The sequence below is a fragment of the Anas platyrhynchos genome, chromosome 1 (genome assembly GCF_047663525.1).
Source record: "Anas platyrhynchos isolate ZD024472 breed Pekin duck chromosome 1, IASCAAS_PekinDuck_T2T, whole genome shotgun sequence".
Classification (NCBI taxonomy): domain Eukaryota; kingdom Metazoa; phylum Chordata; class Aves; order Anseriformes; family Anatidae; genus Anas; species Anas platyrhynchos.
Genome location: NC_092587.1, coordinates 204,356,150 through 204,373,639, shown reverse-complemented (window position 1 = coordinate 204,373,639; position 17,490 = coordinate 204,356,150). Strand labels below are relative to the sequence as shown.

At 51.9% G+C, this 17,490-nt stretch overlaps 1 protein-coding gene across 4 annotated transcripts; it reads left to right on the top strand.

The window, feature by feature from the left end:
* The first annotated feature begins 211 nt into the window (after positions 1-211).
* TSKU (tsukushi, small leucine rich proteoglycan) lies at positions 212-15,444 on the top strand. 4 transcript variants are annotated; one of them, XM_027466455.3, is made up of 4 exons: positions 409-539; positions 1,327-1,359; positions 2,918-3,000; positions 11,881-15,444. In XM_027466455.3, the coding sequence occupies exon 4, from the start codon at positions 11,888-11,890 to the stop codon at positions 12,944-12,946; it is 1,059 nt and encodes a 352-aa protein (XP_027322256.2). In that variant the 5' UTR covers positions 409-539; positions 1,327-1,359; positions 2,918-3,000; positions 11,881-11,887; the 3' UTR covers positions 12,947-15,444. The 4 variants fall into 4 exon arrangements, with proteins under 4 accessions (XP_027322246.3, XP_027322257.2, XP_027322256.2 ...); XM_027466445.3 differs by lacking the exon at positions 1,327-1,359 and having other exon boundaries at positions 212-539; XM_027466453.3 differs by lacking the exons at positions 409-539; positions 1,327-1,359 and adding an exon at positions 1,530-2,613.
* Positions 15,445-17,490: the final 2,046 nt, after the last annotated feature.

Genomic DNA, 17,490 nt, shown 5'->3' with positions numbered 1-17,490 from the left:
ATACACGAAGGACTGGAAATTGGGCTGAGGGTAATTCTGGACCAAGCCCACAAAAGCAACGGGGTTACAAAGGGTTGTACCCAGGGAGGGGGATGCAGGGCAGCAGATGCCAGCTGGAGACCTCCCCCTTTTTTTTAAGGGAAAAAAAAAAAAAAAAAAGAAAAAGAGAAGTGGGGTCTGCCAGTCGCCCAGCCGAGCACAAGTCCTGCCTCCTGCCTCCTTCCTCCTCCTCCTCCTCCTCCTCCCAGATGTTCCCTTGTGTGCAGCCATCTGTTGAGCTCCCTCCTCCCTCCTCCTGCGGGGAAGGGGGCAGCCCGCCTGCCCGGCCAGCTGCACGCCTTGGAGGAGGAGGAGAAGAAGAAGGAGGAGGGAGGAGAAGAAGGAGGAGGAGGAGGAGGAGAAGGAGGAGGGAGGAAGGGGACACCCGGCCCCCAGGCTTTGCTCTTGCCGGCTGCCGGCGGCGCCCGCTCCCCGTCGTGGGAACCGGCGCTGCGTGGCCGTGGGAAGCAGCCCCGGGGTGGGAACCGACCCCGGCCCCGGTGAGTGTCCCCCCCCCCACCCCACGACCCCCTCCAATCCCCTCCCCACGTTTACAGGCAGCCGACAAAGCAGCAGCCCCCTCCCCATCCCCAATTCCCCATTCTGGAGAAGGGGGAGCTCGCTGTATGGGGGGGCCGGGAGGGTGCTGAGCCTCCCCGGGGATGCTCAAAGCCGAGCTGGGGGGGGTCTCCTGCCCCCCCCCCAACACCTCCGAGCGAGGAAACTTTTGGGGTGCCACGACTTTTTGCCCCGCGTGGGACCTCAGCCTCTCCAAAAACGCAGAGATGGGGTGTCTGGAGAGGGGAAGCACGGAGCTCCGGCGGGGAGGAAAACCACTTTCCCCCCACCCCTGGCATCCCAAAAGGGGGGGATTTGGGGTGCGGAGCCTCGTCCGACCCCCCCCATCCACCCCGAGTCCTGCCCGTTCCCTCCCCGCAAGCTGCAGCCGGGGCAGGACGCGCGGCTCCGGCCGGGTTTGGGTTTTATTTTATTTTATATTTATTTTTTATTATTTTTTCCCCCTTCTCCTTCCCCGTGCAATGGTGGCTGCGGAGCAATCGGGCTTGCCACGGCTGCAAAGTAATCCGAGCAGCAGCTGGAGGCTCCGCACCGCCTCCCGTGCCCAGCTTCAGGGCTTTGATTTCACACAGGGCTCCCTGTCTGCCTTCCTCCCTCCCCTCTCCAGCGGGGAGCCTTTGGGGTTTTTCTTTTTTTTTTTTTGGTGTTTTTTCTTTTTTTTTCCTTTTTTTAAATTTTTTTTTCCCCCTTCGGGTTCGCGTGCTGTAGGAGCTCGTAGGGGCTCGCTGCTCACCCTAAAAGGTAAGGGGAGAAAAATTGGGGGGGGAAGCTTAGGCAAAGCTTAAAAAATGGGGGGGGGGGGGATTTGGGATGGGGCGAGGAGGTGCAGGGGGGCTCAGATAAGGACAAGGCAAAGCTCCCCACCCGGGAATTTCCCCTGCCTCTAAGTGGATTAAGCTGGAGGGGAAGGTGTGTTTGGGAAGGAGGGGGGGAAGGGAGAGGAAGCAACCCAGGATTTATTTGTTTGTCGGGTTCTCTTCTTGGGAAAAAAGGAAAAAAAGAAAAAAAAAAGGCTGCCGGTTGTGACTTTTGAAGCAGGAGGTCAGAAAGCACGGGGTTCCCCTGCTAACGCGCGCACACACACACACCCTGTAAACTTTTAAGCAGCTCCATGGAAACTTCTTATTAATGCCGGAGGCGTTAAAAGCCCCGGAGCCCGGCAGATTTATTAGGGCAGTCACCCACAACACGTGTCGGCCCTCTCCAGACAAAAGGAAACTTCGCTCCTCCGCCAGGGATGAGCCCGAGCAGGGAGCAGCGAGGATGGAGGGAAGGGTGGAGGATGGAGAAAAGAGTCAAGGCGTTGGGAAGTGGCCTTGCAGCCGTTCCCCATCGTGGTTAATTTGTGGGGCAAAGCCCCAAAATGATTTAATTGAAGGTGTTTGAGCCCCAGAGCAGTGAGAACCCTGCGAGAGCCGAGCCGAGCAGCGTTGGTGGCGGCTTGGAGCTGAAAGATTTCCCCGGGTGCCTGCCGTGCTAAATCAGCTGCCGTGAGCCTGAATAAGCGCATTCACTGGAGTTACAGTGGGAAACTTGTCTCCCGCGGACACTGTGCCATTGCTCTGCGGAAAGCAGCCGGTGCCCGTGGCTGAAATCTTGCATTGAGCCCCGCTCCGGAGCCCGGCTGGAGGCGCGCGGGGCGTTATTGCGGCGGTAGCGCGGTGGAAAGGCAGATTTAGAGCAACGCCTCGGTGGTTTTCCTGGCAATAAGGAGAGGCTGAGAGGACTGGAGGGAGCCTGGTACGTTCCCAGGAGGATTTGCAGAGTTAAAGTCGTGTGGCTGCTCCAGGAAGCGAAAATGAAGGCAAAGTGGGTCGTGGCCACCACTACGCCCTCTGCACACCGGCCTCCAGTGTCTTTATATCCCCTGGGAGCCAGCCCCAGCCCCGGAGAGGCCACGGGACACAGGAGGTGCTTGCTCACACGTGGTTTATAAACGGGGTCCTGAGCTCAGCCACCACCAGTCTCCGGTCCCGGAGGCAGCTGGTGCATGGGGTGAGCAGCTCGGGGCAGGTTGGGTGCTGTGGGAGACACCCCGCTGGGAAGGAATCAGGGGTTTTGCTCCAAGAGGCAGTAGGGAGCAATGGAAAAATGCCTGGGGGGGATGAGAATGTGACCGACACCCCCAGGGGACCTTCATTTTCTGGAGAGGGAAAGGCTGCGAGGGGTCTGCAGCACCCCTCTTTTTCCAGCTTGGCTCCAAGGAAAGAAAAAAAAATAAGAAAAAAAAAAAAAAAAAGGATGGGAGAAAAGGAAAGCAAAAATGTAAAAGCTTTTGTATTTATTTTTTTCCTAATAGAGGAAGGAGCATCCTGTGCTCTCCCCCCAGCAGCCAGAAGCAGCGGGTGCCACCCCGGCGCGAGACGGAGCTGGGAAAAGGAGGTGAGGCCCCGGCTTCGGAGGTTTACACTTTTCCCTCCATCCCTAAGTGCTTTTTTTTCTTCTTTCCCTCTCTTCTCCCTCCTCCCTGCCCGGCTGGTGGGGACAAGCAGAGGCTGGAGGGGGGGATTTAAGACAAAGCATCCTTGTCCGCAGCCCTCCTGACCCCCGGCGCCCCCGGGGAGCGGGCACGCAGCAGCCGCAGCGGTGCTGGCAGCCTGGCAGGGTATCAAAAGAAACTTCCGAAACGAACAAACGTGGAGATGTTGGGGGCCGGGAAGAGATAAAGGCTGGCTCGAGCAAGCCCTTTCTTGTATCAAAACTTGGCACCTGGACCCGTGGCGGCGAACGGATGAGCAGGCACGGCTCAGCGCCATTCATTACAGGGGAAGCCTTGAGATTTCTCATTCCTGCTGCAATTTATTACTAATTTTTTATTTATTTTTTAAATTTCCTGGAAGCTGTGCAGCAAGGAGGGGTGGAGGGTGGGGGGGAGGAAAATGCCTGCTCTGGGAATCACCCTGGCCTCCCCCTGCTCGGGAAAGGCTGCAAGAGATTAACTCAACCTGGCTGCTGAGCGCTGGACATTCCTGCCTAGCATTAACCAGGCTCCCAACAGCCTGTTGGAGCGGTGGCAAACTGGAAAAAAAAAAGAAAAAAGCAGAAAAAAAAAAAAAGCACTTTATCTCCTCTGCAGCCAAGCAGAGGGCCATGTGCTCAGTGTAAGAGCTGAGCTCTGGTATCCGCGGGGTTTCTTTTCCTTCCCCTTTCCCCCTCGCCAGCTTCTTTTTAGCTGTCTGTGATGCTGACTTGTCGCCTTCCCGTTTGATTCCTGAGTTGTGATGGGTGGGAGAGGGGAGCAGAGATGGTTTTTAGGGGTGAGGGAAAGTCCTCCTGGAGGAAGAGGGGTCCCCACTCATGGGAGAAAAGCGGGGGACCTCCTATAGACAGGAGCCAGCAGGTGACTTGGGGATGAAGGGCTCTAATTCCTCTGTCAGGAATCGCTGTAGATCCTTGAAGATTTTTTTTTCTCAAAGGTGAGCTGCAGGGGAAAGAAATAAGACTTTCTAATTTGACTTTGAACACGAGATCATCGGGAAAAAAATCAGACTTAAAAGCAGAGCCCTGCTGTGGCACACGGGTCAGGCAGCTGTGATTCCACACCCCCACCACAGCCAAAGCTCTCCAGGTGGGGCAGAATGTAACCCCAGCCCCAAAATCCCCTCTTTCTTCCCAAAACCTGCCCTAAGCAGGGACACAGGGAGGTTTCCCACACTAGGATGGAGGAGGCAGTTCCTCCAAAGCCATTTAATACAGGTGCAAAGGCTCAGTGACCACCAAGGTATGGTGCCTCTACCCTGGAGCAGGCTCTTTGTAGGACATCTCCAGCTCATGGGATCGCAGGATCACGGGGTGACTTTGAACATGGTTGGGTTCGTGCTCTGGGTGGAAGCATTGCTCAGCAAAATCAGGTCAAATCAGGTTAGGATTTGGCTTAAAGCAGGGTTAAATGGTAAATGCTGGGTGGTTTTGTGCGCCCTGGGTGACATGGGTCATCGTGGCGTAGCAGAGGGGTCACTGAGGAATGGGACAGGGATGGGGACAGAGCAGAGCCAGGGCATGGGGCAGAGTCCCCTGGAGAGGCAGGCCATGAAGAAGAGGAAAAGAGCTAAAGAGACACCACAACACCACGTTACAGGGGCAGTCGAGCAGCATCTGGTGTAGGAACCACGGTGGGGATGATGCCCTGCTGGTGAAGCCTTTGTCAGCCTTACCCAAACCCCCTTCCCCTCCCCAAAACCCTTTCCAAATCTTGCAGGAGACCTGCTGGGCGTAGCAAATATCTCACATCCTTCGCCGGGGTGGGGGCAGCTCCCAAATCCCTCAGAGATGCTCTGCAGGGTGGCCACCACGCCGAGCAGCCCATTGTGCGCAGCGGTCACGTTGTAAGAATTATTTGGGGGCAGGGGAGGATGCCAGGAGAGGAAGGAGACAGGAGCCTCCCTCCAGCTGTGCTGTTTGCAACAATAACGACCAGGATTGTATTTATTATCTCCTCCGTGGAGGGTCTGCAGCTGCACGCTGACAGCCACGGGCGGCGAAGGGGCCTGGAGCTCATTGCGCGGGGAAAAATAAAAAGTAATAATAATAAAAAAAAGCCCACAAAGAAATCCCGGGCTGGCCAAGGCAGCACCAAAGGGCATCCAGCCTAACGTTGCCTCCCTGATTTGCTCTCCCTTATTGAAGCCAGCAGCCCTGGGAGGGTGGTGAGGAGATGGGAGGTTGGGAGCTGCTGCCTTTTGGGGAGATAAATCTGCATGGGGTCCTCTTAAATCCCTCCCCTTGGGGCTGGAGGCTCTGCCCTCAGGGGATTTCTTTTCCCTGGGCTTTTCCTTTGATTTTGGCCAGCGACCTGTTGGAGGAAAGCTCTTTCAGCTTGAAGGAGAAAGCCCTTGGAGATGCAGGAGGATAAGGGTGAGCTACCTGCTCCGGGTGCGCAACGTGGCCAAACAGCTCCGGGAACAGTTAAAAGAAGGAGTGTAGGAGGCTTTCTCTCCCCGTGCTGTACCTCTTAATGTTTCTCCCTGGTCTGGTGCATGGGGAGCATCCCAGAGCGCATTCCTCTTGGATTATATCATGTCTCCAGGAGCTGGAGTGTTATGAAGGAGCACGGACACAGCAGGAGCTGGTAGCGGGACCGGCTGAGGCTGGGAGGCAGGTGTGGGAGAGCATCGTAAAGGGCTGGGGCTGGAGGAGCAACTTCCTAGGATCCTTTTAGCTTTCAATAATTGGCTAGCCTAAAAAATAAGAGCCTTAAATAAAGCATGAAATGCAAAAAAAAAAAAAAAAAAGGTATTTTGCACTTGAAAAATTCACATCAGCTAGTTGGTTTATTTGCTCTGACGTCCTGACACCGGGAATGGCAGGACAGGAGGGGAAGGATGTTCCCTGAAAACCCTGAAATCCTGCATTTTTTGGGGTACCCCATTTGAGCCCACACACTGTGAGCTGCTGGGAAGCAGCCTGCTGGTGGTGGTGCTCCCAGTTTCCACGGACCAGCCCGTGCCAAAGTGGAGATGCTCCAAAAGCTGAGCAGTCCTGGGGCAGGCATGGTCAGGAGGCAATGGAGCGCCCAAAATGCTCTTGCGTGTGTAGCTTCAGAAACGCCTCCTCCGGGCACAAACAAAGCTCACCTGAGCAAAATTAATTCCAAAAAGCCACGGGAGACTTTTTCTCCCCACCAAGAGGAGTGGTTATAACCCGAGAGAGGTTATGGCTGAGAGGGAAGGTGGATTTGGGGGCAGTTTTGGGAATTCATCGCAAATGTGCTGGAGTTTGCAGCGACCTCTTAGAGCCTGGCGTGAAATCCCCGGGAGCTCCCATGACACATATTTTGGAGGCATGTTGCTCCCGGCCCTATTTCGGCAGGGGATGGATGTAAAATCAGCTGGAAGGCGCCCCGTGGGCTGGCAAACCTGCCCGTGCAGGTATCCCCTTGTTGGAGCCAAAAATACACCACCCCGCACCTCGGTTTCCTCCTGGGGTTGCCGAAGTGGAATAAACTGTGAGTGGTTCGAGCCCTGGGATGATAAATCACCCCTGGCCTCTTGCAGAGCAGCTGGGATTCATGACATAAACAGTAAGAGAAAAGATTATTTTAACAGGGCTCTCAATTTCTTTTGTGAAGAAAGGAGATGCGTCTGACTAAAAAAAAGAGAGGGTGTTTGAGCTGAGCAAGGGGTGTCGCTGAAACCAGTGACACCAAACCCATGGTGTGATGCTGCTGTGGGGTTTGGAGGTGCTTGGCTCCCTCCTGACCGTCCCCACGTGTCTTCTTCTGGTGGGCTGAGGGGCTGCTTGGTTTATCTTTGGGCTTGCAAAGCGCTTCTGATGCTTAAAGGTTTGTCTGGCTTTGTTGTTGCTCGTCTTAGCCATCCCATCACCTGTGATGCCCATAAAAATCACCCTGAAGGATGGAGAACAGTTCTGGGATGTGGGTAAATTGTTTTTTGGCTCAGTTGCTGCTCCATGCTTGGAGGTGACAAAAACAGATGGAAATTTGGAAGCTCTGGGGTGAAACAAAGAGTGGGGTCTTGGCCCTTTTGGCTCTCCTCACCCCAAATTCCCTGCTTTTTGGTGAGATCCAAGTCTTGCAATGATAGACTTGACAATGCGGTTATTTCCATCCCCAAAATATAGGCCTATTGCCTAAAATTGTCTCATAGTCTGGATTCCCAACCCCACTGGGTTAATTACTTGCTAACGACTCCCCCTTGGCGGTGGGGCTGTTGACTGGATGCAAACGAGGCGGGCTTACATTTAATATCAGAAAATGGAAAGGAATTTGTAATTTTTTTTTTCCCCTTCTCCTGCCCTGTATTTAATCCTGATTTTCCCAAGTGAGCAAAAAACATCCATGGGATGATTTCAGCTCCTCTTCATGCCCTCGGTGCCTCTTTACCCAGGGCCACAAGGGCTAATTCTGCTGTCCCAGGGGCTGAGAGGCACTTCACTCTGGTAAAACCATCTCTGATAACGTATTGCCCAAAAGCAACTCAAGCAACGGCTCCTGATAGAGGGGACTGATAAATCAGGCTGAATTTAGAAGTGCCAAGAGACAAGCCCCCATCCTGCTGTCACCAGCACCTACGGTAACTCCATGAACTCCCGAACCCATTGAAATAAATGCAGGATCAAACCTCACGAACAGATATGTTGGATCTCACTAACTCTCTTCCTAAGTGTAGGAAGACACAAGTGCAAAACCAGGACCCCAAAACAGCTAAAACCAGAAATTTTACATCTACAGGTCCCATCTACACCAGAACTCCCCCATACAGAAGCACAGATTGGTTTAATGAGCTTTGCAGAGGGGGCACACGCAGCTCTTTGCACATGGGGGAAAGAGCAAAAGGGAAGAGCAAAAACCTGGATGACCTTTACTTTTGATGGGTTCATGGAAAAAAAAAAAAAGAGAGAAAAGTTGTCAGCAGCAGTTTCTTTATCACGGGAGGAGTGCGTGATGTGAGACAGGGGATTAATGCTCTCGTAGGCTGGTTGGAGCCAGTTTTGTTGTGTGCTCACGCTGCTGTTTGGGATCCAGAGACCTGGCTGTGATTGCAGCTGCGGCGTCACTCGGGCTCAGCCCGCTGGAGCCCAAACCGGAGAACTGCGGCTGGCACTGGTGCTGCGCCCCACCTGATCTTGTTTGACACAATAATTAAGGAAAACATTAAAAAAAAAAAAACTCTCCGAAGGAGTTCTGTTGTTTAAGAAGCGCCTCAGGAGCATCCTGGCACTGCGGAGCTGCCGTCCCAGCTGCGTCTTGGAGCCTCCCAAGTATTTATAGAGAAAGAGCCAACTTTTTCTCTCTCTTTTTTATTTTTTTCCCCTCCTTTTCTTCAGCAGCCTGGAGGATTTATGGCTTCTATCATATCCCATGCAGCTCGCTACATTTTCCAATAGCGTTCCCTTTCCCCTGCCCCCCTCTGCTAGAGGCAGCCAAGTGGGCCTCGTGGGCCTTCCTATGAAGATTTTGCCTTTTGTTCTCTTGGCTGATGCAGGAGGCTGAAGAGAATCCCCGAAACTTTTGCCTCGATGAAATATTGATGCTTGCACAACTCCTCCACCCTCCGCTAAAGCAGTCGCTTTATTTGCAGGAGCGGGACTCCTGCCCTTCCCCTTTGCCTCTTGCCCTGAAAGGCTGCTATATTTGCTCTTAAGCCAGAATGCTCCAGTTTAAGCTGCAAATTCACAAAAAAAAAAAAGGAAACTACCCACATCTGTGCCTGAGACACAGATCTGCTCTGCTTGGGGACCACCTCTTCTCCCCATTCCTGTAATCCTGCAGCTGGGCAGGAAAATTTGCTGGAAAACTAACCCCCAATGGGGAAAAAAAGGTTAGTTTTTGTTGGATGGGTGAGCATGGGTCTCGTCTTTGGTGGGTTTCACCCCATTCTGGAGCAATTTCTTTCTCTTCACCCTATCATACAGACAACCTGGGGTGTCTACTCAAAGATCACCTGCATCTCCTCAACCCCAATGAGAGGATGAGTCCCTGAGGTGTAGGCTTCTATTCAGGGTGGGATGTGACTGCAGATCCCTCCGGGGTGGGAAGCAGATTTCTTTGTGAGGTTTAAATTGGATATCAGGAAGAATTTCTTCATGGAAAAGGTCCTTAAGGGATTGGAACAGGCTGCCCAGGGCCGTGGTGGGGTCACCATCCCTGGAGGTATCTAAGAGACATGTGGATGGGGTGCTTAGGGACATGGACTTGGTAGTGTTGGGTGATGGGTGGACTTGATGATCTTAATGGTCTTTTCCATCCTAAATGATTCTCTGGATCCATGAGGTGGCAAAGTCTCAGCTGTGGATCACTGGAGCAGTGAGAAAAGGGTTTAGGGGATAGCAGAGGGAGGAAAACGAGTGCAGTGGGAAGTGGGACTTCTCAACACCACCACAGCAGGGCTTTCCCCTCCTGCACCCCAGACCCAGGTTTCCTCTGTGATCTGTTTTTAAAATCAGAAGGGAAAAGCTCCCCGAGGAAAGCGAGGGAAACCAACCCAAGGGGTGGTCGTCTTCTCCTGGTGGCTTTTCCCTTTTCTCGGTCACCGTCCCAGGCGCTGGGGCTGGAGATTTCTGGGCCGTGGTGTTGCCTCCGGGTGAACGTCCCCAGTGCTGCAGGAGGACAACTCGTTTCTCTTTCGCGAGGGGATACCTTGGCTCCCTGCCTCTATCAACAGAGCAGCTCGTAGGCAGGCGTCCAAAGGCAATTTGATGCGGTTTCAAATACACACTGTACGCAGATGAACTGTAAATGCCTGTGGCATGTTTCCTGCCCCGTTTCAAAGAGCTGTATCGATTGCTCCATGCAGCAATAAAGCATGCCCGTACCTGACTAAGCTCTTCCTTGATTATCTGGCAATACAAGAGTCTCTTCCTTGGACTGGAAGGTGACCAGCACCTTAATTTCTCCTATCTTTTAGGAGAACTGGCCAAGTGGCTTGTTAGCCGAGGAGTGTTTCGTGCTGCTCCGTAAGGGACTTTTTATCTGGTAGTAACAGATCGTATCTCATCTGCAAAGCAATCCCAAAGCCCAAAAGGGAGATTTTAGGGTGCTGCTGCCAGGAGGGAAAAGGAAACGGCCGCCACATAAGCACCTGATGGGGTCTGATCCAGCTCCCACCAAAGCCAACGGGATGCCAGGAGGAACTGAGCTGGAGTTTCAAAGGAGGATTTAGGAGGCACTTTCCCTGTTGAGATCTTGAGTTGGAATAGACACTGGGAGGGAAATGGGAGAAGAGCCACCAGGAGACTGAGGTGACACTGGTGCAGGTGCTCCACCATAGGTGAAACGTTTAACATTTTTATTTTTTTTTAAATTATTTTCCAATGGGCTCCCCACTGCTCTCATTTCCCCTGGTAATGGAACGTTTCAGTGTGTTTAAAAAATATATATATTAAAAACAGCTTTTAGTTTAGGAGTGGCTACAAAATGGAGCAAGCTGTGGTCTGTATGCAGAGAAACAGGGTGGATCAACCTTGGTGTCATTAAGAAAGGGATATCTGGACGCGTGTCTGCAGAAAGCAGCCCTATCCCCTCCTATCCCCTGCATCCCGTCTGCAGACACGTGTGTTTTCTCAAGAAACCATTGAGATGAGATGAGACTAGGGCTCATCTTACAGCTTTTTTGTTGTTTCTGCAGAATAATGTACCCCAGAGGATCGCGTGTTGGCCTTTAGCAATGCTCTGGTTGCAGGCTTTTTGGTCCGAGTCCCAAATTCTGTTTTCAGGAGGGCTGGGAGTTGCTCCCAGACAAGTCATACCAGTGATCGGGGTGATATTTTTGTAAATACATTTTTCCTTTTGCACTTCTATTGCCTGTTGGCAAGTCAGCCCTGGTGGGTCTCCTGAGAAGAAGCATGGGGCCAGGATGACCATGCTGGATTTACCCTCAAGGGGCAAAGCTGAAGGGTTTTTGTCTGGCTCTGGAAACCATGCGGTTACATTTACCTGTGGCTGAGCTGTTAGGATGTGATCTGAAAAGGGGAGCAAAGCAGGGGACCTGCAGATCAGCCCTTTTCAGCAACGGAGGGGCAGAAATGTCTCAGAGGGAGGAAGGTCAAAACCAGAGGGGTGGAGAGAGCTCCTCGCTTGCTGGCAGCATTAATCAGGGAGAATACTTAATGTAATTAGCGAACACTCCCCAGGGAGTCTACACGAAACAAATTGGCTCTCCCCACTTGATGCCTTTGAGGGAGCAGTGGGTTTTGTCCTGCCTGCCACCATCTAGAGGCGTTCCTCTTGGAGGATGCTCTGATGATGCCATTCCCTCTGTCACCTATAGGAAATTTGAACAGTTTTGGTTTTCCCTGCTTTGATGGGCATTTTGGATGCCTAAAGCTCTCACTGAACGCACAGCCTAAATGATTTCTGCTACCTGGTTTCTCTCAACCTGGTTTCTCTTGAAGCCAGGTGCTCCCAAAACACCCGTGGATGCCCTGACCTCTGGGTGGGACATGGTGAGATCTGGGTGCTGAAGTCCTCTGGGCTGTGAAAAGGCTCAGAGCTGCCATTTAGCCTCATGTTGAAGAGTCTAGCTGACAGGGTGCACGTTGTGTAGATTTTGCTTGAAGGCAGCCTGTTGCTCTTACAGCGAATTTCCAATTGTATGTTAACTTGGTTATTTCTGCAAAGGCTGTTGACCCGTTTTCTTCCTCCATTAAGTTCCCACTGGGGTTCATAACACGAGAAACACGGTGTTTGGGGCATCCATGCTATTTAAGGGTGTACTTAGTCTTTCTCTTTGTGAAGACAGAACTCAAACCATTATGTGCCTTCAGTAAAGTAAAGGCAATTAAATCTACTTTCTTGTTCTCCAGGTCAACAATGCAGTTCACAGCCTGGTTCAACCTGCTGCTTCTCCTTCCCTGTTTTGGTACCACCAAAACCTGCTTCCCCGGCTGCCACTGTGAAGTGGAAAGCTTTGGTCTCTTCGACAGCTTTAGCCTGACCAAAGTGGATTGCAGCGGCATAGGCTCGCACATCGTTCCCGTCCCAATCCCTCTGGATACCTCCTACTTGGATCTGTCTTCAAACAAACTGGAAACAATCAATGAATCGATGCTCACTGGCCCCGGATACACCACCCTGGTGAGCCTTGACCTGAGCTACAATAAAATTGCCAAGATTTCCTCCACAACCTTCTCCAGGCTTCGCTACCTGGAGTCTTTGGATCTGAGTCACAACTCTCTGGAAGTCCTTCCAGAGGACTGTTTCTCCAGTTCTCCTCTGGGTGACATAGATTTGAGCAATAACAAGCTTTTGGATATAGCAATGGACGTTTTTGCTTCCAAAGGTCAAGGAAAACCCCTGAATGTGGATCTATCCAATAACATGCTCAGCACAATTACCAGGCACCGCGAGAAGAGCATCCCCAACATCCAGAACTTAAATCTTTCTGGAAACAGGCTAACGTCTGTGCCCAACCTCCAGGGCATTCCCCTCCGATACTTAAATCTCGATGGGAACCCTCTAGTCAAGATTGAGAAAGGAGACTTCGTGGGGCTGACGGATTTGATTCATTTATCCCTCAGCGGCCTGCGTGGCTTCAGAGAGTTATCTCCGTATGGTTTCAAGGAATTGCCAGCCCTCCAAGTTCTGGATTTATCCAGCAATCCCGATTTGAGGTCACTGACTGCCGACGTTGTCTTTGGCTTGAACTCCCTACAGGAGCTCAACCTCTCTGGGACAGGCACGGCATCCTTGCCAAAGACTGTGCTGAAATACCTGCCCTCCATCAAAAGCATCACCCTGGGGAAGAACGTACAGTGTCTTAAGACCATCAAAGAAGGACAGTACCACCGACAAATTGGGGCGACCAAAAAAGAGGTCCTCAGCTGTCACGACAGCCACGGGGCCGTAGCAGCAGCACCTTACGTTTTGTGATGAAAGAGGAGAAAAAAGGGATGGGGGAGCTGGGGTGGGAGGGTGGGGGGCCGCGGGGTTTGTACAGGTGTCGGACTGAGATGGCTTGCAGTGTGCCTTTTGTAAAACTGTTGATAATTTATATATTTGTACATGCCAAGACTTGATTGTTCGTGGATTTTATACATTCGCCAAACCCAGCCCGCCTCCCCTGCAGGCTCCAGATTGCACCCCGGGGTGCTGAGGGCCAGCACGCAGCCCTGTGGGAGAATGGGACTGAGCTGCTCTGCGTGTCCCAGGGCAGAAGAGCTGCTCTGGAGCAAACCTTCCTGCCCCAGACACGCCTGCAGGAGCACAGCTACGCCTCTCCAGAGCGCACACCAAAACATCCCAGCTCCGTAGCTGTTGGCTTACGACCCCGCGCTTCACCCTCCCCCTTTTTTTAATTATTATTCCCCAAGAAGTGCCTTCTGGATGTTGCCTTCATTAGCAGCACCCTGTTCCCTGCCGTGCACTTTCAGTCTGAAGAAGCATTTCCAGACAAACCTGAAGGCAGGGTGCTCCTAATGTGCTGGTTTTTACATGTTGTTTGCATAGATGTGCAATGAACCTGGAGGAAGTAGAGAACTTTTCCCACTCTTTTCTCCCTATTTTGCCATCTTGATCCTTTCCATGTCAAATTGCTTTAGGTCCAGCCTTGGCAGCCTCCTGTCTTTTCAACCTTTTGTTGCCTGGAGATGATGTGCAGCAAAGCAAGAGGAGTGGGGAGAGAGGGGTCTGCCAACACCCGGGCACCAGCCTCCCATGAAGCAAATTAACCGAGCTGCAAAGCGATCGTGGAGCCTCGCTTTGGAAGAAAACCAACTCCCTCCTTCCTTTCCGAATGAGCCTGGGAGGAAATTTTGACAAGGATTCTCATCTCAATGACCTTATCGAGCCAAGACGCAGACCCCAAGGACTTCAGAGGAAGCTGTTTCTAGGCTGACATTCCCCGTCTGAACTCAACATCTGCGACTCAGCTGGGCTCGTGTCAGGCAATTTCCAGAACGTGCTGAGGGAAGAATTAACACTGATGCCTGCAACCCTGGAGCAATTTGACTATTAGGGGAAGGATCTTGGGGTTGATTTTATTCTAGCATTGTGGCTTTTTTTTTTCTCTCCCACAGCTCCCTGGCTGCCAACTGAAACCTGATGAAAAACCTGGTCCTCAAAGCTTTATTTTTCCTTCACTCTGAGATGCTGGCAAAGCACGGGGGAGCCCCTGGCATCCCACGTCTCATCCAAGTCCATGTCTCTTCTACATCCACATCTAATCCATGTCCACATCTCACCCAGATCCACATCTCATCCACGTCCACGTCTCATCCATGTCCACATCTAATTCACATCTCACCCATGTCCACATCTCATCCACAACCACTTCTCCTCCAAGTCTACATCTCTTCCACATCTCCGGGCCAGAAGAGAGCAGGGGAAGGCAGCACTCAATGCTGGGTGTGAAGCCTTCAACCTACTCGATGGAGCATCTCCCATGGAGGTGTCTGCTCAGTCCAGCCCAAATCCCACACTCTCTGCCCCGGGGATGGGAAGGGAAATTGTGTAGGGTGTCCTGCTCAGGCTGATCTACACCCAGCCTTGCATCAGGGTGAATTTTAAGTGTTCAAGACAGGTTTAGGGAGGTCTGTGCAAAGACGATGGGGGCATAAACCCAGCCCACAACCCTCCTTGGGAGTGCTGGGAGGAGCTCGGGCTTCATCCTCACACCCTCAAAGGCTTTAGCAGAAGGAAAACACATTGCCCAAAGCTCTGGGGGTGGTGGAAAACAGCTGAGCCCATAAAAGCCAGCCACTGCCAGGGGGGCTGAACCTGAACCTGGATACAACGCCTTACTTTGGATACTGAAATCCCTCTCCCACGTTTTCATCCATCTCCTGTTCTGATTGGGGACCTTAGGGTGGGATTTTAACCCTTTCTTTCAGTGCTGGGGGCTTTGCCCCTTCAGTGAGCTTTTGAAGGGCTCGACCAGCCTTCACGTTCACAAGAAACACGGAGATTTTCTTAAAAAGGCAACGGGACGGAGACCCACATGGGAATAGCAATTGGGACAGTGCAAGATGGGGGCAGTCTGGGAGGAAGGGGGTGTTTTTTAGTGGCTCTTGCCTTTTTAAGAGAATTATTTTCTGCTGGCAGAAAAATGTAATTAAAAAAAAGTGGTTTAATTTTATAAATCCGTACGTAGATGCAATGTTACGGGGATCATACACTGTTAAAATCACCGTCTTTGCACCACTGTGGTAAATTTAAAACCCAATGTGACAATCCAATTGAAGACTGCAAGATTTCCTGGTGTAATCTCACGCTAGCTGCTAGATAAACAAGTCTTAGCAAAAGCTGGCAAATACCGTCGCTGTATTAGTTTTGTTGTTTGTTTGTGTTTGTTTTTTTTTAAAGAATCTCGGCAGCATTGTAAGGCTTTGTGATTAGTCACAATATAATAAAGTGATTTGGAGGAGAATAAACCCAGATCCCTCGGATTTATTGCCTTAGTGCTTGGAGGGCAGTTGAGTCCAAAGTACAGAGCTGCACGTCGCTCCCAGTCCTCGGTGGCATCTCCCTTTGCTCAGCCCTACCAGAATTGTGGGTGTTGCTCCTCCAAAACGATGTTTTTTGGCTCATTAGGCTCTGTTTGCACTAGGGCAAAGGCTTGAGGGTTTCACTATGTCCAGGCAAGCTGATTCAAAGGAATTTACGGACATGGGTCCATCCAGATCAAATTTCCCACTCCAGGATCTGCTCCAAAGCTTGGTGGGAAGGTCTTCGTGGATTTAACAAATTTGGGAAATGGGGTGCTATGGGGGAAGCAGGGTTGAAAGGGTGGGTTTGTGGTGCGAGGAGTATCCGTGAGCTGTTTTACAAGTCTCCAGGGGTGGGAAGATGAGCGGTGGCTTGGCGTGCAGAGCTGCTTGGTGCCAGACTGCAGAGCTTTTGGAGGTGAGACATGTGGGTATGGGCTCAGCACTGCTTCCCGAGGGGTGGGGACCTTTTGTGGGGGGGGCTAAGGCATGTGGAGCTGTTGCAACTAAAGAATAAATAGCAGCAGCATCCCACCAGGGCTTTGCCTGCTCATGAACAGCAAGTTTAGGACCTGTAGGAGAAAAGCCTTGGCTAATGGATGTTCCTTTGGTGTCCTTCAGGTGATGGGAACCTGGGTTCTCTAAATTCCTTGGGGATGCCCCATTCACATGATGTTCCCAGCACTGTGTCACCTTGTCCCTACCAGTACTCCTCAGCTCCCAAATTTTAGCTCCCTCCCATTTTCCTGGTGATTTTTATTACTCAAATAGTCTTTCTGAAGCCCTCTGCATGGGAGGAGGCAGGCGAGATCCCACGCACAGTGTGAGCCCCCACGACCTCCAGGTCATCTCCAGGACAGCTGAAACACAGCACGAGTGTCCCCATGGAGGAGGAGAAGGCACAGGGTGACTTTGGGCTTGGAAAATCCGAGGAGGGCTTCATGCCAGCTTCCTGAAGCTTCTGTCAGCCAGATTTGAGGCGTGATGGACTAAAACCCGGTGTCAGATACCACCAGGGCCAGGACAACCCAGCCAGGCTGGTCACCTGCGAGCTCGGGTAGTCCCCAGCTCTGCGACAAGATATTTTTGCCCTGGCAAGCAAGACGGATGCTTTAATTAAAGGCTGCATATTTTTAGAAGCCGGAAAACCTCAGCGGAGGCTGGGCAGCGAGGATAGGCTGGAGTAGGGAGGGGAAGAAGCAGCTGACCTGGTGTTTGCTCCCAGCTCTGCCTCCTGCAGGGGTATCAGCATCTCCCCCTCCTTTCCAGCCTGCTGGGAAAGATATTGAGGGTTCCTTCCCTCAACCTTCTTCGTGTCCAGGGTTTAGGGACAGCACAGGACAACCCGCTCGTCTTTTATTTCATTTTATTTTATTGCAGAAAGCACAGCTCCTGATACCCCAAAGGTCCTTATCGCTGGTCTGTAGGAGCTCTTTCTCCTGGCTGTCAGCCCACAGAAGTCCCTCGCTGCCTGGTTATGTGGCTGGCTGCACAGCAGCAGTAGGTGCCGTCCCGTCCCTTTTTTAAAAATAGCTGCCCCGCTGTATATTTTCCATTTTGCAGGAGGTTTTCTTTCCAGCAGGTCTGTTCCACACGCCCTGGCTCGGCCAGACTGGAAATTGTTGATGTGACTCTTGCCATACCAGAAAATAATGTTGTGGGGCTGGGGACAGTCCTTGGGGATGCCTTGGGACAGCTTTGGGGCAATGAAACCCTCTGCCTAACACATTTTTTAGAGGCAGCAACACATTGGGCATGCGGGTGTATTCCTGTTGCACCACCTCTGCACATCTGCATCCTTCTCGTTTTGGTGGAATTGGGAGCCTGAATAAAAGGTGAAAAATTGGAGCTGAAACTGGCCCATGAGATAAATCCTCTGCTGTAATAAGCTGGGAGTGGGAGCACCGACCCTTAATATTTTTTTTTCTCCCAGTGTTTGCATGCCTGCGTGCACACACCTTAAACATCTGAATAAACTGCCCCTCCTGCCCC

What these genes read in the sequence shown, in the direction of transcription:
- TSKU (XM_027466445.3), top strand. Translation starts at nt 249, where the DNA reads ATGTTCCCTTGTGTGCAGCCATCTGTTGAGCTCCCTCCTCCCTCCTCC. An exon ending in GGGAACCGACCCCGGCCCCG is followed by an intron (nt 540 to 2,917) that starts GTGAGTGTCCCC and finishes TTTTCCTAATAG; the next exon opens with AGGAAGGAGCATCCTGTGCT. An exon ending in GACGGAGCTGGGAAAAGGAG is followed by an intron (nt 3,001 to 11,880) that starts GTGAGGCCCCGG and finishes CTTGTTCTCCAG; the next exon opens with GTCAACAATGCAGTTCACAG.